This window comes from Sapajus apella, unplaced genomic scaffold (genome assembly GCF_009761245.1).
Source record: "Sapajus apella isolate SASKATOON/1434 unplaced genomic scaffold, GSC_monkey_1.0 scaffold39, whole genome shotgun sequence".
NCBI classification, from domain to species: Eukaryota; Metazoa; Chordata; class Mammalia; order Primates; family Cebidae; genus Sapajus; species Sapajus apella.
In genome coordinates, this window is record NW_022436979.1 from 2,007,648 (window position 1) to 2,030,747 (window position 23,100).

Sequence of the window (23,100 nt, forward strand, 5' to 3'; positions counted from 1 at the left end):
GAAATAAGAACAATTTTACACTGTTCATGGGAATGTAAATTAGTTCAACCATTGTGGAAGACAGTGTGACGATTTCTCAAGGATCTAGAAATAGAAATTCCATTTGACCCAGTAATCCCATTACTGGGTATATACCCAAAGAACTATAAATCGTTCTACTATAAAGACACATGCACACATATGTTCACAATAGCAAAGACCTGGAACCAACCCAAATGCCCATCAACGATAGACTGGACAAAGAAAATGTGGTACATATACACCGTCAAATACTACACAGCCATAAAAAACGATGAGTTCATGCCCTTTGTAGGGACTTGGATGAATCGGGAAACCATCATTCTCAGCAAACTGACACAAGAACAGAAAATCAGACACCACATGTTTTCACTCATAGATGGGTGTTGAACAACGAGAACACATGGACACAGGGAGAGGAACATCACACACTGGGGGCAGTTGGGGGGTAAGGGAGAGACAGCGTGGGGTGGGGAGGAATAACATGGGGAGAAATGCCAGCTATAGTATGAACCTAAAGTAAAAAAAAAAATAAATTTTAAAAATAAATAAATAAAAAGAGACAGGACATTTTGAAAGATGAGGCAGAGCGGGCTGCTGAAAGAGAATGGGCCGGCAGCACCCCGCGAGTCCTGCGTCAGGTTTTATAACATCAGATTTTTTCCAGACATTTCCCTGCCTGTCTCGAGTCTCTGCCTTTTTTTTTTTTTTTATCTAGTTTTTCTGCTTCTGCCGTAAGTCTTTACCCTTTCCCTGCCTAGTTCCTACCAGGTTTGTGGGGCCCTCCCTTACTATTAGTCAGTGCAAGTATTGGATAGGAATTCTACCTAATGGTTGCATTGCTCATCACCGCCACCCCAGGAAGGTCACACAGCAGTCAAATTTATACTTGCTGGGCCTACATATTTCTTATTAATTTCTCCTTTGCCTTTTTTCCTCCTTTCTGCTTTCAATTGACAAATTGTCTACCCACTCTTGCATTAGAGATGCTATTAATATGTAAATGGTGGGTGGTCCCTGGGGCCTGAGTCTTCCCAAGCTTTTCCTTTCTCAAGGGCTCCCCCACCTGCACAGGTCTAGATACCTGCCTACTCTAACACATGGAAGAAACCTAATGCCTCCCCAGGGCTCACAAAGCCTTGCTTGCTTTGTTTCTGCTCTCTGTCTTCATCTCTCTCCCCTTCCCTAACACCTTTCACCTGCAGCCAAATGGAACTGCTGTACTTGTAGTTCTTCACATTAACCACGCCTGCCCCTCACCTCCAGTCCTGTTGTTGCATCTGTCTTCAATAACCTGACTTCAGCATCACATGCTGAACATCTGTCATCCGTCCAGATACCGGACACAAGACCTCACAGCCCCCCACCAGAACAAATGCAACAGACCTGGCTGCTAACACATCCTTTTTGTAACTTCCTCACAGTAACTAATGACACATCTGTGAGCTTGTTTGTATCTGTTTCACTTTACCATGCTCTAAATCCTTGAGAACTGGGATGATTCTTGTTCCTCCTAGAGCTTACCACAAATGTCTGTCTAGCAAACCAAGATTGCTTAATTCATGTTATTGAATGACATCGTAAAGGCACATCTAGCTGCAACTCTTGCAATAACACACAGGCATGCTTTGCCTGCTCGGGGCAGCCTGTCACGCTCACCCTCGGCTCTGATGAGCTGTTTCTTGCCTGGTTCCAAGAGGTCCTTGTGTATAATGCTACCATGGCCCTTGCCATATTGAGTTTTGCTGGTTCACTTTTACATCTTGCCAACAACACTGTAATCTCCCGGAAAACCAGGGACTGTATTATTTGCTGCTCTCCCTACAGAGCTCAGCCCAGGTCTGGCATAAAAGAGGGATTTTGTTTACAGAATCAGCGCATCTAAGGAATAGTATTCTGTCCATTTACTTTTTTTTAAAGAAAAGGAAAAACACCCTTTCATTATCCACTCTGTAGTTAAAATGAATTCATGCCAATTGCCTAGATTTCTCTGTTCTCTCATTCCTTGCCCTGGCTGCTACCAGGTAAATATCCCTGACCATCAGTAAGGCCTTCTTGACATCTACTTCTGCTTACATTTAGGACTACCTCTTCTACCTGGCCAAGGTGTATCTCTGTGGTGAGAATGTATACATTAGCCCGCATGCTAATCAAATGATATTTTTAATTTATGTTAACAAGAATAATCAAGAGTTGAAAGAACTATTTTCTGAGTGCTGAGTGAAGTGAAATTCTCAGCATGCTCCATAAACACTTATTCCTTGACATTTTGCATTGGTGCAGAGTGGCTGAATTTCATCAGCTTTGCCTTACCTATTGCAGAAACTAATCCCTAGACTTAACTAAAAATCCACTTGGAATTCCGCTGATTGACATATTTATCAGTATAATTCATGAGGTCACTTCCAACCTTCCCCACCAAAGCAAGTGCTGGTTAAAAGCAATGCAGTGGAAGAGAACAATGGAATTCCCTTGCAGATGGGGAGAAGTAACACACAGTGATTCTTGAAGGAGTTTAAATTCAGCATTGATGCACTACATGTTCTCATTTTTCACCTAAAACAGGGACTATCTGCTCTAATATATGCTGGTGTCTGTCATTCATTTAGCCCGCACTGTTGGTTAAGCAATTTAGCGCCAGGGCTCACTTGCCCAAAGGTAAAACTTGAACCAAGGTTATCTGACTCTTACACTGTCTCTTCCACAGCTTCTCAGTAATGCCTGCTGTTCTCAATGGAGCAAACACTGACTTAGAAGAGCAGATATCAACACTGTTAATCACCTCACGTCTTTCCAGGTTTTGCTCAAGTGTCGACTACTCGAGGGTGACTAATCTAAAGTTGACACTCACTCCAAGGCTTATGCAGGAGCTCCAGATACCCCTCAGCTGACCACAGGAGGAAGTCCAGGGCAACCTATCTTGTAATAGTCTTGGCCAATCTTGCTCTGTTGCCCAACCTGGAGTGCAATGGCATGATCTCAGCTCACTGCAACCTCTGCTTCCTGGTTCAAGCAATTCTCCTGCCTCAGCCTCCTGAGTAGCTGGGATTACAGGAGCATGCCACCATGCCCAGCTAATTTTTGTATTTTTGGTAGAGATGGGGATTCACCATGTTGGCGAGGCTGGTCTTGAACTCCTGACCTCAGGTGATCACTCGCCTCAGCCTCCCAAAGTTCTGGGGTTACAGGTATGAGCTACCATGCCCAACTGTTGTTCTTACTCTACCACCAGAAAATTGACTTGTCCCATTCCAGTAGCTGTAACTTCAGTTTTTTGTTTTTTGTTTTTGTTTTTTCCTATCATTTCCACCTTATACCTAGGACTTTTATGTGGAATGGTCAGGTACAAGAGGGGCAAAGCCATTTTCATACAGTTTCCAGAAAGCTATGATGACCCACACATAGTGTTCCCAAAAGAATGATCCTTGTTCTTATGATCTGTGATGATGAGATTCCAGAGAGAATCCAAGTGACTGAACCAGAATTGAGTTTGAATTCCTATGCTCACTTTTGATGAGGCTACCACCCAGAGAATCAACCAGGACACCCCGAAGTTGGTATTGTAACCGCACAGTGGGTTCTCTTTGCCCACTGACAAGACAGAGCCAATTTATCAAGACAGTGGCATATAAATAGAGTTTAATTCACACAGAGCCAGCGTACAGGGGACTGGCATTCTGTTATTACTCAGATCAGTCTTTCTGCAAACTTGGGGATTGGGGTTTTTAAGGATAATTTGGTGGGAAGGGAGTCAGAAAGTGAGGAGTGCTGATTGCTTGGTTCAGAAATGAAATCATAGGGAGTGAAAGCCGTCCTCTTCACTGAATCAGCTTACTGCTGGGTGGGGACCACAAGCCCAGATGAGCCAGTTTATCCATCTGGGTGTTGCCAGCTAATCCACCAAGCACAGGGTCTGCAAAATGTCTCAAGCACTGAACCTTGGTTTTATAATAGTGATGTTATCCCAAGGAACAAGTTAGGGAGGCTCAGAATGGCGCAGCCTCCAGCTGCAAGACTCCTAAACCACAATTTCTCATCTCGTAGCTAATTTGTTAGTCTTGCAAAGGCATTCTAGGGGATTTGTTTTAGAAAAGGGTTATCATCTTTGTTTCACAGTGAAACTGTAAGATAAGTTCCTCCCAAAGTTAGTTCAGCAGATGCCCAGGAATGAACAAGGACAGCTTGGCAGTTAGAAGCAAGATGGAGTCAGTTAGGCCAGATTTCTTTCGCCATAATCATTGTCTCAGTTGTAAGTTTTGCAAAGGTGATTTCAGTATTAAGAGAAAGAAAGAAGCATCGTGCTCAGAAAAGGTCAGCGTGAAATCCCAAATTTTCAAAATAGGTTTACATGACCCTCTTCCTCCATCATGGTCATTTTCCAGGAAACTGAAAGGAGATTATTATTTTTCAGAAACTACTGAATTCAGGGACCAGACTTCCCTACTGAGCTAAGTAGGCCAGACGAAGGTCAAGAAGATAGAGTGAGAAATCTTCCTGAGCTGATCAACTGGCAGCAATACCAGAAGCCTAGGGACAGCAGAGAGCATCAAAGGTCTATCAAATATCTTGACTCTTAGTCTATTGTTGAGTGACTTTTTTTTTTTTTTTTTTTTTTTTGACAGAGTCTTGCTCTATTGCCCAGGCAGGAGTGCAGTGGTGTGATCTTGGCTCACTGCAACCTCTGCCTCCCAGGTTCAAGCAGCCTCCTGAGTAGCTGGGATTATAGGTGCAAGCCACCACACCAGGCTAATTTTTGTATTTTTAATAGTGACAAGGTTTCGCCCTGTTGGCCAGGCTGGTCTTGAACTCCTGACCTCAGGTGATCCACCCGCCTCAGCCTCCCAAAGTGCTGGGATTACATGCCCAAACTTGAGTGGCATTTTTAATAAAACTGCATGACGGTCAGAGTGCAAGTAGTGTGGAAAGCCAAAAACATGGGGCACAGATTATTTTCATGGACGCAGCAATGTGGCTGAAGTCAGCTGATTGAATGAAACAGCAATATTGTAACTTGAAAATGTGTCATCATTTGTGAGGACCTACAGAAGCCCCATGAGGTGATCAAAGTCTGATGCAGCCCTCTGCCAGAACTGCAGGGATAATGTCCTATAAATTGTGGTTTCCTTTCCCATGACAAACACAAGTCAGTCTTTGACAAAAGTGACCAGATTGGCAAGCGGTGGTAACCTTGGCATCAGAAACATAGAATGCTTTACCACATGTCCAACTTTGGATGGTGTGTATATTGTGATGTCCAGTCTGATGATGAATCCAGGTAGCAATTGCGTGATCTGAGCAATGCAGGCAGATCAGCGCCTGGATTCCAATGGGTCTCATCAGAGAATCAGTCCTTACTGTGAACAGCTGTAAGAAGAACACAAAAGTTACCAGCACCTGCAATTTTTCCCCACAGACTACAGAAGGAAACTCCTGTTGAATATGCAGTTTGTGTTTTTCCAAAAGTTAAGCCAAAGAGAAGGCCTAACAACCCAAGAGTGAGTAAAAACATTGAGTTTATCAAGGGGAACACTGTTGAGAGCTGTAATAGCCTTGATGTCTTCCCATGGGGCGAGAATCATTCATTTTCAGTCTTGCACAGGTATTTCTGAGTTGAGCACCCGCAGCAGCACAGTGGACACTATCTGGTTTCAGCTTATCTGAATCACCAGCCAACCAGGCCATGGCATTTAGAGCAACTGATTGAGGTCCCCACTGAATCAGCAGCTTGCTGACTTCCCCCTGAGTTTCCCCCAGAAGAATAGCTACCATTTTTTTTTTCCATGTAAATTTAAGGCACTGCAGGGTCCAGGCCTGGTGGATTCTTCAAAGTGCCACTTCTATTTGACAGGTGAGACTTGCTGGTTTCCTTCCACCTTCTCAGTCCAGGCATCAGGGTCACGATGCCTCCATGGATCAGGCATTCAGTTTCTAGAAGAGTCCAATCACAGGCCAGTAGCTGATTTCTAAAAGGGATATACCTGAAAATGTATCAGGAAGGCAACAAGTTTAAAGCATCAACAGACAACTTTGAGAGGCGGATCTCCCTCGCCAGAGGCTCCAGTCAGCAAACCATCTGTCACAGAAACTCGTGCCTGAAAGTGATCGTTAGGCGTATGGGGCGTCATAGGTAGTAGCACTTCTTACATATGCTCTTTTCCTATGGAAACACTTCCCTCCAGTATTTAGAAGCATTCACAGAAGAAACAAATAAACATGAATACCAAGCAAATTCAACAGTGGAAGTTATAATAGTCCAAAGCTCTCCAATCATAAGGTTTTTTTCTTCTTCATTTTAAACTTTGCTCAAACCCAACCTTTGAATTTGAGTGTACTTCCATCTATGGGTCCAGGTAGAATGGCAACATGGACACCTGCATCGGGCAAATTTATATATCCCGGAGTCCTCCTGCCCCACCAAAGGCAAGCGTGCATAGCCCTAGTCCTCAATGGAAACAGGAAAATCTCTGTCCCAATCCCACTCATCTTTTCTTGAAAGTAGTAGAAGCTGGGGGAGAAGGAAGGAAAAGATCAGGGGACATGGAGAGAGCAGCTCTGTATCTGTCAGCATGACACATTGATTTCCTGTACATGGCTGTGCACACTTTAATCAAATTAATTTCCAATGGTTTTGGGCTATACAAAGTCCTACATCAGGTGCAACTTCTTCATTACTGACCCCAGGTGTTTCAGCTTTGTGGACCCTTGAGTCAGAGGTCAAAACTACAGTTATTTCATAGCCAAGGTGTTTGAGCCCTTTGACTGACTTGGGTTTCACTCACAGGTGAAAATTATTATTATTATTATTATTATTATTATTATTATTATTTTGAGACAGAGTCTTGCTCTGTTGCTCAGTTTGGAGTGCAGTGGTGCAATCCTGGCTCACTGCAACTTCCACCTCCCGGGTTCAAGGAGTTCTCTGCCTCAGCCTCTTGAGTAGATGGAACTACAGGCGCCCACCACCACACTGGGCTAATTTTTATATTTTTAGTCGAGATGGGGTTTCACCATCGTGGCCAGACTGGTCTTGAACTCCTGACCTTGTGATCCACCCACCTCGGCCTCCCAAAGAGCTGGGATTATAGGCGTGAGCCACCACACCCAGCCGTGACAATTGTTTTAAATGAGTCAGTATTTAAAATGGACTCTATCTTACTTGCTAGCCTATGTTCACAATAACATCTCTTATCTCGAGTTTTTGCCTGTTGACATAAAAGCTGAGGAAATTTCCCAGGCAGCATATTATTATTGCCCAATATTTTTATTCCACCTTGTTTTATACTTCCCCAAATTAATCATTTTTATGCCATTGTGTAAGTTAGTGTTTCGTTAGTCTTATTTGTGATTTTAATTTATTTATACATTTTTCTTCTAATAACCAATGCTATCTGGTTTCAATGTGATGTTTTTCAAAAGGACATACATTAGCAGTTCCTTTTCTTTTTTTCTTTTTTTTTTTTTTTTTGGAAATAAACGAATGTTAAATAATTTCAGTCTTGTCCGGAGAATATCGTCATCATTTCCTCATTGTTAAATATTAGTTTAGATAGCTATAGAATTCTGAGCTGAATCCTAGCTATTTTTCCCTACATCCTTGCAAATACAACTTTAATTTTTCTTTTTCTGGCCCTTATCAACACTTTTGAGAAAGCTCTTCTCACATCGAGAGGTATGATTTTGTTTGTTTTCATTCTTTTTTCTATAGATTCTTTTACTCTCTGGATGCTTTTAAGATAGTTTTCATTTTTGGTATTCTGCAGTTTCACTGTGGTACTCAGCATGCTTGTATATTTTTGTCTAAATCGCTGAGGATTCACATATTATGGAAGACTGCAAATAGTGTCTCTCTCTACATTCTCTCCTACTGTGAATCCTATTACACCAAACTCTGTCCTTCTCCTTCACTCTTTCAAGTCTGTTAACTTTATGTTCATACCATAGATTTCTTGTCTACATATATGGAATTTTTTTGTCATTTTAAAATCTATTTTGCCAATGTACTGATTTCATCTTCAGTTTTTTGTTACCTACTCTTTAAATTCTAATGGTTTTTAATTTCTAGAATTTTATTTGCCTTCTTTAAAGAGTCTGTTAACTTTTTTCATAGCAAATCCTCAGATTGTTATTAACGATCTCAAATTCATGGGGTTCCAATTCTTATTGTTGCAGAGTCTACCAGGTATTTATTTCTTTAGTGAGAATCTTTTTCTGTTTGGAGTGTCCAAGAATTTCCGAAGACTGGTTTTGCATTGGCTTCTTCTGTTCCATGAGAATCACCAGTTTAGGATCCGCTTTCATGATTATTTCTCTTCATGGAGGTCTCTGTTCCCATGAGTAAAGTAAATTTGAACTTCAAGCCCAAGGAAAACACGGGTCTATTATTTCAGATTATCAGGGAACATGTCCGTTTACTCACAGCCCAGGCAAGGAGTGGTGAGCGTGAGCTTTCTGCCAGCCTTTCAATGCTGAATGATATTTTTCTTCTAGTTCATGCTGCTACTGCAGATAGAACGCTTTGAGGGTGGCAACCTCATACATGAGGTTTCAGGCTTAATTCCCTGTGTTACACTGCCCAGTAAATGTTCTCTTCTCCTCATACAGTGCCCTAAATTAGGCATTAAAACTCAAACAAAACAGTTCTCAAAACCAAGCTCTCCTTTCCCCAGTCACCTGCAAGTTCATCTCCAAGGTCAGCTCACTTGCTTACCTCCTGGCTTTTCATTTTTTCCCTGATTTTTACATCCAGAGGTTTCTCTTTCTTTCAAATCATGCATACCGTTAAAAGTATTTTTGTTACATTTTATCAGGTATTTGAAAGGGGAGCATTTTAGCTTTAATATACTATGTTTGTCTAGAAGACCCAAGTATTATCATTATCAGACAAAAAAATAAGAATGCAAATTTTATTGAAAATTATATCATTATGTAAACTGCGAAAATATCTGTAAAACGAAGTTATTCGAAAGAACATTCTCTTACCACTGCAAAGTGACAAAGCAGCTTGCACAAATGTTGTCATGATACTGTCAACTGAAGAATAACAAGGTTCGTAAATCTGGAAAGGAAGGCTTTATTTTTTATAAAAGGTTGCAGCCTGCAGGGTGGCCATTCTAACAGGCTCGGAAGCGTGGTCTCCTGCCAAAAACTGGAAATAGACCCTTTGATAGCCACAAGAACAAGACATGAATTTATGCAGAATTGGGTGGCTGAATATACATATTCAATAAGCTACAGGAGTCATGAATATTTATGAAAGGAGAAACAGGCACATGCGCAGTTAAGCTTCATCCCTCTCCGTGGGACCCATGTTCAAAACATGACGGTGTTAGCATGATACGAGGGTGGAATTTTCAGCCCCCTGACCCCAAAAGGGGACAGAAAACCCTCTCTCCACATCCTCCATAGACTGGCCAGAACCACTCAGTGGCCGGTGGTCTCTATCCAGGAAAGAATGCTGAGTGGTTGTTTTGTCTAAACCAGTAAAAGGAGGGGCAGTGTAAGAGGGTTGGAGCGAATCTTTCCAAAGGGCTGGTTTCTGTTAACTCTCAGGAAAGAAAGGCAGTGAGCTAGGCAGGGTGTATCATAATGTTTGTTCTACCTTCCATCCATCATTGCCAGGAACTCAGTTTTCAAGATTTCACTGGGGCCCCTTGGCCAGGAAGGGGTTCATTCAGTCAGTTGAGGGACTTAGGATTTTAATTTTACTTTTCAATATAAAATAAAATTGTGCAAGTATTTGCATAGTGACCACTGGGGGAGGGAGGTAGAATTAAGACACATTCTAAATTTCACTTTATACAGCATGCATCATTGGTATTTAAATAGCAAATGCCGTTTTTAATAATAATAGAAAAAGGCATACAAGTGAAAAGCATAGGAAACTATTGCCCTAAGCATATTCAGACAAGAAAAAATGTTAGAAATAGAGGTAACTATTTCTTGCCCCTGTTTATCCATAATAAGATAAAGGTAAGAATAATAAGAAGAAAATGACATTTTATTTTTAATTTAAATGGTTAGCATAGCTGCAGCAGGGGTAGTCTGCAGTTACATCAGTAACACACAACAGCTCAATTTGCAAAGCAAGTGCTCATTAGCTTAATGTAAGGCCAAGCTGTGATTCCAGCAGAGTCGCTTTAGGGCAAGTCTTCAGAAAACAGGAAAGCAGAGGCAGTCAGGCTGGAGAAAGTCACGCTCCAAAGGTTGCATTTGAAAAGTGGTGTATATATATATATGCACACATATATATATGTGTGTGTGTGTGTGTGTGTGTGTGTGTGTGTAATTCCAAGTGAGAATTTAATACTCTAATTAGAGAACCTATTTGAAGGCTCTACTTTGAACTTGCAGTGTTTAGTTATTTAAACATATTATTCAATATTTATCTTCCCAACTGAAAGTAATATCTCCTTCCTGTGCCCTGATAAGAGCATGCTATTCCCACTACTATAGCACTTACCAAATTTTGTATCATGGTTTAATTGTAATTCCTGTATTTCTCTGCTCTCTCCACTGAAGAAAACTGCTTGATGATAAGGACCTTCATATACTTATGTTCAAATTGCCAAGAATGACTCCAAACAAGTAATTGTTGAACTTCAAGTAGTCCTCGTTCATTCATTCATTCATTCACTCATTCATTTTGTACCTATACTGTAAGTGATTGCTATGTAGCAGGCGCAGTTCTATGGGCTAGTGAAATAGCCATGAAGGAAACAGGCCAACAGCTCTGCCGTGATGGACCTTACATTCTACCTATTCTACCTGGGTGGGAGAGATCATGCATAGAAGGCAATAAATGCTTTGGGAAAAACAGGAATCCAGGTGAGAAGTACAGGGAGTGCTGGGAGATGGGAAATAGGATAAACAGGGCAGGCTTCACTGAGAGGGTAGGAGAGGTGGGCCTGAAGCAGGAACAGCCACCAACAAACCTCTCCAACACCGAACTGGGAAGGAAGTGGCTTTTTAGTCTGCCAGGAGTCCAGGCAGACTCCCGTCTCAAGAACCGAGCTCCCCAACTAGAACATCCCGGCCTTTTTTTTTTTTTTTTTTTTTTTTTTTTTTTTTTTTTTTTTTTTTTTTGAGATGGAGTTTCCCTCTTGTTACCCAGGCTGGAGTGAATGGCACAATCTCGGCTCACCACAACCTCCGCCTCCTGGGTTCAAGCAATTCTCCTGCCTCAGCCTCCCGGGTAGCTGGGACTACAGGCGTGCGCTACCATGACCAGCTAATTTTTGTATTTTTAGTAGAGATGGGGTTTTACCATGTCGACCAGGATGGTCTCGATCTCTTGACCTCGTGATCCACCCTCCTCGGCCTCCCAAAGTGCTGGTATTATAGGCGTGAGCCACGGCGCCCGGCCCATCCTGGCCTCTTTTAAAGGCTCACAATCTTAAAGGGTACATGTGAGAGGGTCGTGATGGATGAGGTAAGTGAGGGGTACGTGACTTAGGTGTGGGTCTAATTGTGATTTAGCAAGAACAATCCCTTCCGGGGAAGATTCCTCCATACCATGCCTGTGATCTGTAGATAGGATAGCATAACCTGGTCTCGGGCCGGGGCTCAGCTCCCCCTGATTTGATGTGCCTGAGGTTCTTGGGCTCCCTTGCCTCGGGAATGGGGGAGAGGCCCTGGCTGCCCTGTGAGCTTACCACTTACTTAAGTATCAGGCCCAAAGAGTTTTGCAGAGAGCTATTTATTAGGCAGAGAGAGAAAGAGAGAGAAGTAGAGAGAGCTCCCACGCTGTTGTGGGAGGGGATCCCAGAGAGGGAACTCTGCGCTGGTAAGGGGCCGTGGGGTTTTAACTTTGAAGTTATTCCCGCCCCATTCATGTTCTCATCCAGTGAGAGGAGTTCTTTCCCAGTGAGAGGAGTTCTTTCAGGCGTCCTCTGGAGTGATTGATCTCCAACTCTGGTATTGGATTGGTTGCCTGGCTCGCAGTCAAAGCCTCCTCCCTCTGAGCTTTTGGCGGGCTTTCTAAACAAAGGAAGCTCACCTGGGCTTTCAACCCCCGACCCCTGGGAAAGTTAGACAAAGAACTCTAGGTTCCCTGATGGGGAGGTGGATGGAGGCCGGGTGCTGGGAAGTTCTCGCCTTTGAAACCACGCCCCTTAGGCCGGGCGCGGTGGCTCACGCCTGTAATCCTCGCACTTTGGGAGGCCGAGGTGGGTGGATCACCTGAGGCCAGGAGTTCAAGACCAGCCTGGCCATCATGGTGAAACCCCATCTATTAAATAAAAAGAAGAAGAAACCATGGCCCTTGTGGACCCGGGAACAGAAGTTAACATAGTCCCTCAGTAGGAACTAGGGTGGAGGGTTTGATCTTTAACCTCCAGGTCCGGTTTTGTCTCCTCCACTGACCTTGTGCCTTCTATTTTCAACTTTTACTTCTCCTTTTGAAATGCAATGTAGAAGGCTAAGGGTCTTAGAAGCTTAAAAGGAAGGGGTCTCCTTCCTCAGGCCATGCGAATACCTAGGGGAAGAATATCAAAGGCAGAGTGAAGGGCAAAAGTAGACTCCCTGACTCCAGTAGATCCGCTATCCCAGGTTCAGGAGGAAGCCCACTGTAGCCAGAGCAGAGAAATCAGGAGTGAGGAGAATTGCAGGAGATGAAGTCAGAGAAGTTACCGAGAAGAGGTCATGTGTCTTGTAGACCATGTAAGGACTTTGGCATTTACATGGAAATAAAACATTTTGAATGTTCATTTTCTTCTAAGATCAACTGTATAAAATAATTCTATAGTTTATTTTGCAGGGTGGAGTGAGAGAAAACATTTTGAGCAGAGGAGTAACTAATCTGATTTTTATTTTCCCAGGATTCCACTCTCAGGGGTGTTGAAGGAGATTGCAAGGTGCAAGGACAGATGGAAAACTCACTTGAAGTTTTATTATAATATATAAATAATATACATTTTATATAATATATATTTATTATAATATATAGTTATGTCATATATATTTATTATAATATATTTTTATATATTATATGTTATATACAAATATATAAGTTATATATTTGTATAGTAGCCTCCCAGAAGTTCTATTCATATAAAATATATTTTGTGTAAATAAACTATAAATCATAGGGTTTGTTTAATATACAGCTAGTGCTCGACTTACCACCACGATTGGTTCCGACAGACGGGTCGTAACACGATTTGGTCGTAAGTTGAGTAGGTTATGTGCACGTGGAGATGGTAGTGCTGCCGGAAGCTGGTCCGCACTGTCGTACGCCCAGCTGGGCAACGTTTGCGCTGCCAGACGCGGAGCAGTCGTGGCTAGCGATTGAGGTCGTAAAGTCGCATGGCCGTAAGTTGCATAGGTCGTAAGTCGATCAATACCTGTACAAATAATATATCTATGATTTTTGAGACAAGGTCTCACACTCAGTCACCAGACTGGCACAGCCACAGCTCACTACAGCCTCACCCTCACAAGCTCAGGTAATCCTCCCACCTCAGCCTCCCAAGTAGCTGGAACTATAGGTGCATGCTACCACACTCAGTAAGCTTTTGGTATTTTTTGTGGAGACGAACTTTGCCAAGCTGCCCAGTCTGGTCTTGAACTCATGGGCTCAAGCAATCTGCCCACCTCAGCCTCCCAAAATACAGGCATGCACCACTGTGCCCAACCAGAGGCTATTGTATTAACAAAGGCAAGTGATGATGGCAGCCTGGATAAGGGTTGTAGCAGTAAAAGTAGTAATTCAGCAGTTTCTGGATAGATTTGTAAGTTGGAGACAATGAAATCCATGGGCAATCAGATACAGCAGGGGTGTCCAAGGGAGAGAGCACAGTCATGGGTTCTTTGTTTCTGTTTCTGGTGGGCCAGTAAAGGCCCTTCCCCATCCCTCTGTGGTAAGTGGAAACCACTTATCACTAGAGAAAGAGAGACTGAAAACCATGGCTTCAAACTGCTAAAAGCCTAAAGCAAAACAAAACAGAATAACGACAACAAAATAAGGCAGGTTGGACAAGCTTGGGATATAGCAAAAGTTGCAAGAAATATGGGCAAAACTGTGAGGGAGAGAGAGAGAGACAGAGACAAAGATGGGGACAGGAGGAAGAGGGAAACAAACTAGTATTGGCATTGACACTAACTGACCATGTTTTATTTGCAACAAGTGACTTAGCGTTTTGTGGGATTGGAAAGGCGTATATTGAATGCCTATAATATGCCATAAAGTATTTTAAGAATTTTACCTGAGTTCAGCCTTTTAACATTTATATCCACCCTGCAAGGCAGGTGCTGTGATTCTTTTCACTTTGCAGATTGGGAAATAGACACAAAGAAGTTAAGTAACATATTTGGAATATCACAGCTGCTATTTTGCAGTCAGGATTCAAGCCTAAACGCCCCACCTCCAGCACCTATACATTCTAACATTAGATGATATCTGAGATTGTTTGTTTCTTTTTCTAAAATTATATCATTTCTTTTTTTTACTATAACTCTGTTCACTGTAACTGTAACTATGTATACACACATGCACTCAGGCACGCGCACGCACGCGCGCGCGCGCACACACACACACACACACACACACACACACACACACTCCTCTGCGTTAAAAACAAAGATACAAGCGCCATCTAGTGGCACTACTAATCTCAGTCTCTCGTTCGGCATTAATATAAAAATATAATATGTAAAGAGAGTGGTAAATGTATGGGGTGGGAGTAGTGATAAAGAAATGTGACTAAAGGTTAAACAACAAACTTTTGCAATGTTTGCATCATCTTCAGCTTGAATGTTGCTTTTTTATCCTTTATCAAGTTTTTCTCTATCCACATTCATCCATTTATTCTTTCATGTGCTTATACATTCATATTTATGAATTATTCATACACTGTACTCTACATATGTTGTGCACTCAGTACTTTGCTAGAGGTACGTGCTGAATTTTGAAGAATTTGTGAGAAATTCCATGTCCTGATAGACTTTTGGGGGGAATATGTGCATATATTTATCATATAATGTGGTCATTGAAATGTAGTGCAATAAATGCAAAGATAAAGCAGTGATGGCCGAGAAATAATCAACTTCACTTAGGGATAGAAGGAGGCTCATGGAAGAGATGATCATTTTAATGTTTCTACCTTTCTGTCAACTGCCAAGTACCACTATTCTGTAGAAATAAAAATATATTTAACTGATCCACTTGCATTCAAACCTTCAACACGCTGCCACCAGACTTATTAATAAATGCCTAAAACATGCCACATGTACCACCAACTTGCTACATTTGTCACTTTGGTGTCACATAATTAGTGACTTTCTATGGTGCTAACTATGTCACCTTTGTGTGTCCGATTTTCTTGTCTACATAGTAGAATGAATACAGTTCCTAACTCATAGGGTTGTTGTAATAAATTATTACAGTTATTCTAATATGCAGAATACTGTCTGGCAAATATTAAGTATTCAGTAAGTACTAGTTGTTATGATAATCATTACATTCTTCCGCCTGGCCTACTCAACTTCCCATTATTTGGGCCTCACAGAATCCCCTTTGCACTACAAAGGAGGTTGGAGCAACGGACATCCAACGTCTCTTCTAAAATATTCAGATTTTAAATCAATCCAACATTTATTGAGAGCTAGCTGTATACTTCACATGCACGTTCTGCTCTACCCAGAACAGTACCTTCTCTGTCTTGAAACGTTGTTTACTGTTGGTATCTCCTAAGCCTTTGCCTGATCAAATCCCACTTCATCTCTCAAGGCTTACCTCACAACCAAGCTTTCCACAAACCTTCATTTTATTAATAATATCTCTCATCTATACATTCCTACAATTCTGTAAGTTTCAATGCCTTGCCCTTAAAGGTCTCATGTTAACCCTTGGTAATATACATATAGTTGGTGACCACATTGCTTTTAAGTGCTTTTAATTTCTCGTTTTTATCCCTCTTGGTGATATTTAGCTGGAGTAAAGGGACATACACCTGGCCTCCAAACAGGAGACTCTATTAATTTTGAATAATTTTACAAACTCTTCCTCATACTTGGAATTCTCATGTCACCTCTATCCCCAGTCCTATTAAAGAATCATTCCTCTAGGCCACCAATATTAATGATGAGGTTCACATTTTTCCTGAGGTATACTACTGTGGAAAAAAATGCTAAAATTACTACATTACCTGATAAATAATTTGAAACCAGCGATTAAGTGGTATGGCATATAAATCTGAAAGAAGTAAATTGAAGATTTAGAAAATATTCACTTTATAGATGCCAAAACAACATTTTAAACTTTAAGTTCACAATATTAAGTACAATTTCTATAATATAAAAATCATTTATGTTAATTCAGTTTGGACGCAGCACAGTCAAGATATAGAACATTTTAATACCCCTGACATTGTGCCTGCTTCTTTGCAGGCTATGTCTTGACATCCTCCTGCTGAAAGCAACCACTGATCTGCCTTCTACTTGTCTAGATAGATGAATTTTTGCTATTTCTAGAATTTAATATAGATGTAATCATGTAATAAGTGCTCTTTTGTATATGGATTCATTTTCTCAGAAGAATGTTTTTAACATTCATTTGTGAAGCTATGTGTATTACTAGTTCATTTTCTTTTATTGCTGAGTATTTTTCTAGCACATAAATATACCAGCATTTGTTTAGTCATTCACCTGATGATAGACATTTATGTCATTTTCAATTTGGGGTTGTTATGAATAAATGTGCTATAAATATTCATGTTCTGTGAGTTCATAAATGTTCAGTTTTGTTAGTTAATGCTGAAGAGTGGATTTGATAGACTGTTTTAAAAATACGTTTAAACACATGAGAAACTACAAAAGAGATTGCTGAAGTGGTTGCAATATATTACATTCTCATCAGTGATGACAGTTCCAAATGATCCACATCCTTACCAACACCTGGTATTATCAGTCTTTTAACTTTAGCCATTCCAGAGAGTAAGTAGTCGTACCTCATGATGGTTTTAATTTCCATTAGTCTAATGACTAATATTTTAAGCATGAAAATATTTAAACATTTCACAGGCTTATTCCCAGTTTGCATGTTTTATTTGGGGAAGTGTTAGCTGAAAGCTCTTTTCCATATTTTCATCAGAATGTCTGATTATTGGTTTTAAGAGATTCTTATATCTTCTGGGCACAAGTCTTTTGTCAAATATGTGAAGTGATAATTGTGGTTTGCTTTTACTTTCTTAAAAGTTCCTTTCAAAAATTTAAAGTTTCTATTTCAAAGAAGTTAAATTCATCCTTTTTTTCATATATTGTTTATTCTTTTCTGCACAATCTAATAACTTTTTGTCTACACCAAGTTGCAAAGATTTGTTCCTAGACTTTCTTTGAGAAGATTTCGAGCTTTAGCTTTTCTTTTTAAGTATATACCTCTAGTACAAATTCAAATAGAATATCAGTAAGAGCAGACATCCTTGCCTTGTTCTCAACCTTAGAGGATAAGCATTTCGTTTCTCGCTGGTATCCTCTTCCCTGTAAAAATTTCATAAATGTCCTCTATCAGGTTGAGAAAGATTCCTTCTTTCCCTGCTAAGACTTTTTTTTATTGCAGTTGTGTGTTAAACATTCTCAAATGCTTTTGCTACATGATTTGGTTAAGACATGTGTCCCCTCCAAATCTCATGTTGAAATGTGACCTCCAGTGCTAGAGGTGGGCCTGGAGGGAGGTGTTTGGGTCATGGGAGCGGATTCCTCATTAAGAGCTCTTTCCCTCAGTAATGAGTTCTTAAGGAGCCTGGCAGCTCCTCTCTCCGGCTCTTGCTCCCTCTTTGCCTTCTGCCATGATTGTAAGCTTCTTGAGGCCTCAACAGAAGCAGACACTGGTGTCCTGCTTCTTGTACAGCTTGCAGAACCCTAAGACAATTAAATCTCTTTGTAAATTACCTAGCTACAGGTTTTTCTTTATGGCAACACAAAGTGGACCAACACACTGCTTCTATTGAAATCATCATATAGCTTTTCTCTTTCTACTGCTAAAATGAAAATTTACATTGATTAATTTTCAAATGCAGACCAACTTTGCATTCCTGAGATTGATACTACTTGCTCATTAGGTGTCATTCTTTTTATGTATTACTAGATGTGCTTTATAAATATATAAAGTTTTTATTTTAATTTTTTATTATGGCAATGCTGGCCAGATAAAGTAAAATGAGAAATCTTCTATCATCCACTATTTTTTTTCAAGACTTTGAACAGGATTTACTTTACTCCTTCCTTAATGGCTTGATAGATTACATTAATGATTCCACCTGGGTCTAGAGATAGAAGGGAGCATTAACTACAAATTCAATTTCTTTAATTTACATTAGGCAATCAAGATTTTCTATTTATGCTTGAGACTTTTTAGTAATTTGTATTTATTATGGAATTCGTCCATTTTAACTAAATTTTAAAATATAGTGACATAAATGTGTTTATAATATGCTGTTTTTACCCCTTAGTGTCTGTGGTATACATACACACAACTCTTACACTTCCAATATTGATATTTTGTATTGTCTCTTTTTTTATAATGATTTTATCTACTAAAAAATAAAATCCACAGCATATGAAAGGTGTTGTTGGATTATGCCAAATAAATAAAAAATGAGGATTACTTTGTTATTTCAATGAGGCATCTTTTACTTGAATTCTAGTATTGAACCACCTCACAACTAAAATATTGCAATTTTTTAAGTAAAGCTAAATATACTTTACACACTTTAGTATGAGGTTATTTTAAACATCATTCAGATTTTTTGGTAACTCTACAGAAAATAAATTGAGCATATATGTTTTTCCCCTCAAATTTTATTTTAAGTTCAGGGATACATATGCAGGATGTGCAGGTTTATTTCATAGGTGAAAATGCGCCATGGTGGTTTGTTGCATCTATCAACTTATAACCTAGATATTAACCCCAGCATCCATTAGCTTTTCTTCCTGATGGTCTCCCACCCTCAACAGGTCCCAGTGTGTGTTATTCCCTTCCATGTGTCCATGTGTTCTCATCATTCAGCTTCCACTTGTAAGAACATGCAGTGTTTGGTTTTATGTTCCTGTGTTACTTTTCAGAGGATAGCAGAAGATAATCACCTCCATGTCCCTGCAAAAGACATGATCTCATCCATTTTTAATGGCTGCATAGTATTCCATGGCATATTTGTACCACATTTTCTTTATCCAGTCTATCATTAATGGGCATTTCAGCTGAATATATGTCTTTGCTATTGTGAATAGTGCTGCAATGAACATACTCATGCATGTATCTTTACAATATTAATAGAATGGTTTTTATTCCTTTGGGTATATACCCAGTAATAGGATTGTTGGATCAAATAGTATTTCTGCTACTAGGTCTTTGAGGAATCACCACACTGGCTTCCACAATGGTTGAACTGATTTACACTCCCAGAAAGAGTGTAAAAGTGTTTTTTTTCTCCACAACCTTGCAAGCATCTGTTGTTTCTTGACTTTTTAGTAATCACCATTCTGACTGGGGTGTGATGATGTCTCACCGTGGTTTTGATTTGCATTTCTCTAATAATCATTGATGTTGAGCTTTTTTTCATCTGTTAGTTGGCTGCATCTCTGTCTTCTTTTGAGAAGTGTCTGTTCATGTCCTTTGCCCATTTTTTAATGGGGTTGTTTATTTCTTATAAATTTGCTTAAGTTCTTTGTAAACGCTGATTATTAGACCTTTGTCAGATGGATAGATTGTGAAAAGTTTCTCCCATTCTGTAGGCTGCCTGTTCACTCTAATGTTAGTTTATTTTGCTGTGCAGAAGCTCTTTAGTTTAATTAGATTCCATTTGTCAATTTTTGCTGTTGTTACAATTGCTTTTGGCATTTTCATCATAAAATATTTGCCTGTGCCTATGTCCTCAATGGTATTGCCTAGATTTTCTGCTAGGTTTTTTATAGTTTTGGGTTTTAAATTTAAGTCTTTAATTCACCTTGAGTTAATTTTTGTATATGACATAAGGAAGGGGTCCAGTTTCAGTTTTCTACATATAGCTAGACAGTTCTTCCAGCACCATTTATTAAATAGAGACTCTTTTCCCTATTGCTTGTTTTCGTCAGGTTTGTCAAAGATAAAATTGTTGTAGATGTGTGGTCTTATTTCTGAGTTTTCTATTCATTCTATTGGTCTGTATGTCTGTTCTTGTACAAGTGCCATGCTATTTTGATTACTGTAGCCTTGTAGTATAGTTTGAAGTTAAATAATTTAATGCCTCCAGCATTGTTCTTTTTACTTAGGATTGACTTCGCTATTCAGGCTCTTTTTGTGTTACATATGTATTTTAAAATAGTTTTTTTTTTCTAATTCTGTGAAGAATATTAATGGGAGTTTAATGGGAATAGCATTGAATCTATAAATTACTTTGGCCAGTATGACCATTTTCATGATATTGATTCTTCCTATCCATGAGCATAGAATGTTCTTCCATGTGTTTGTGTCATCTCTTATTTCTTTGAGCAGTGGTTTATAGCTCTCCTTGAAGAGATCCTTCACTTTCCTTGTTAGCTATATTCCTGGGTATTTTATTCTCTTTGTAGCAATTGTCAATAGGAATTCATTCATGATTTGGCTCTTGGTTTGCCTGTTGTTGGTGTATAGGAAAAGCATATATATATTTTAATTCCACTCCACATTTGTCAAATAAAATGCAAAAAATTAAAATGATCACTTTTATATTTTTATGTCTGTTTTCATAGCACAAAAATTTAGTATGCATGTATTCCTCTTTAAATGTTTAACTTTAAATATTTAAAATAATATTGCTTGTTATTTGAAGAAAGTTCTAAGACTACTAACACACTACTTAATGAATTTACATAAGCTGTTTGGCAATAATATAACCAGGGACTTCTGCTAAAAGAGACTGCTGCAATGATAAAATAAAATAAAATGTTTATTTTCTTTAAGTACTAATGTTTCAGTAATTCCACACAAGAAAACTAAGGACCCCAATTAAATGTTTTTAAGTTTTAACTTTTATATATTTTCATAATGAAATCAAAAGAAGAGTTGGAGTTTGGGGTTGGAGAAAGAAAATCATTCTATGTTCATATGACTACAATGTGCATATGCTATGTCATGCAGGGGTGAGATTAAATCAGTAATTTTCAAGTTCACCATCTCACATAATCCATACATACACATGTGGATCAGACTTGTTATTATGTTATTATTAAATGACAGGAAAAAGAGAATATTGAAAGACTTTCTGCCATTATCTCATTTCTCTTTTAAATTTGATAACATATAATAAAAATATATACTTTTTCTTCCACAGGACCTGATTGGGGATCTGAAGGAACAGCTTTCAAATCACTTCAAAGATGTGATGGTTGGCCTCATGTACCCGCCACCATCGTATGATGCTCATGAGCTCTGGCATGCCATGAAGGTAGTGATCTGATCCAAAACTATGCCTATAACAAGTACACGCCAGTATTTCAGTCCAGGTGAAACTTTCCTGTGATGCTCCTACAACATATATGATCAAAGAGAGGGAAGAGGATATCTAAGCAACAATGTAACAATGAACATGTTGTGGTCAAGGAAGTGGCCTTGTTAGGAAGCTGGAGCCTCCCGGGCTCAGTGCCTAGGATCACCCTGTTCTTTTGTTGTACAAAGTCACAAACTTACTGAGCCAGATCCAGTGCTGACCTAAGGAAAAGTGAACAAGCCTCCAGGGCTATTGAGATTTGTCTCTGAGTATGTATTTCTATATTGAGGAGAATATATTAAAAATGATGTGAATCTTGTCACATTATTTATAAAAATTTGATTAAGTCAAAAGAGGATATTGAATCAGAGACAATGTATAGATGACATCTTTATATTTTCTTTTTATGATCTGAAGTTCATACTTTATAGAAACAATTTTTTTTTTGCTCAAGTGTATCAAAATTTTAATTCAGAAGAATTAAAATCAGTCTTTCTTACAGGAAAGTCATTTCCATGAAATAAGTTGACTGTGGATTTGTTACAGATTTTGTTGGCTAGGGACAAAAAACAAAGAGGGCCTTGGCCTTACTTCTTTCCAAGTGCAGATATTAAGCACCTGCAGAACTGTTGAAAACATTCCAGTGTGATGCTTGCCAAAGACCAGATTACCACAATCTGTGAACAATGTGTGACAGAAAAGACGCAACAGGAAAAAATTAAAGGACATGGATTTTGGCCATCATATTTACCGAACCAAATAGGCATTGTACAAAAATTGTGTGAATTTTAACTAATCACTTTTGACAAATGTTGCATGTCAATTCCTACCTCTTGCAAAACTATGTGTCTAAAAATTAGTTTTAAAATGAAGTTGTATGTTTACATATTGCCTTTGATTAAACAAGATTTTTGTCAATATGTAATAGAATGCTAAGGATTTCTGAGGCTTTCCTAAAAAAGGTGTGTTATCTTTAAGATCACTTCACAGACCAATATATGCAAGAGGCCGCAGAAAACTTCTGTCCAAATATTTATGCAAATTGTACAAAATTCCACATCTAGAGAGGCAGGCCCAGGTCCCTAAGATATTCTCGGCAAATTAGAAAACCTGTATTTTAATGTCAGCTTGCTGAAGAACTGATATTTCAGCAGCAAGTGGAATAGCAAATTTCATTCCAACAGCAAATATAAATGCTCAGTGCCATGAGCATCACTTGAACACGTCTTTCTCTGCATTGTTTAGAAATGCTCATACCGTTTTATTCTAAATGAAGAAACAGAGTTTCCTTCAGGTAATATTAATTCCTAAGGGTCAAATAGGTAGTAAATGGCAAAGCTGGAGCTGAGGTTGTGCCTACGTTTATCCTAAACACGCTTCCTTTCCCCTGCCACCTCTCAAAACACTGGAAATGCTATATCCCTTTCTTCTACAAAAAGTGCGTTATTACTCTCAATAAGAATGTCCTTGCATTTATCTCTTTTTTCCTTTCTCTAGGGAGTAGGCACTGATGAGAATTGCCTCATCGAAATACTAGCTTCAAGAACAAATGGAGAAATTTTCCAGATGCGAGAAGCCTACTGCTTGCGTAAGGAAATATACATATGTGAATATATTTTACACCTATATAGACATTGCAACACCT

General features: G+C 39.4%; 1 protein-coding gene across 1 annotated transcript in view; it reads left to right on the forward strand.

Moving 5' to 3' along the window:
* Positions 1–23,100, forward strand: part of ANXA10 (annexin A10) — a 100,893-nt gene that overhangs the window by 51,343 nt on the left and 26,450 nt on the right. Inside the window, exons 4-5 of the mRNA XM_032298610.1 lie at positions 21,300–21,413; positions 22,953–23,043. Coding sequence (XP_032154501.1) covers positions 21,300–21,413; positions 22,953–23,043 — 205 coding nt within the window. The remainder of the gene's footprint in view (positions 1–21,299; positions 21,414–22,952; positions 23,044–23,100) is intronic.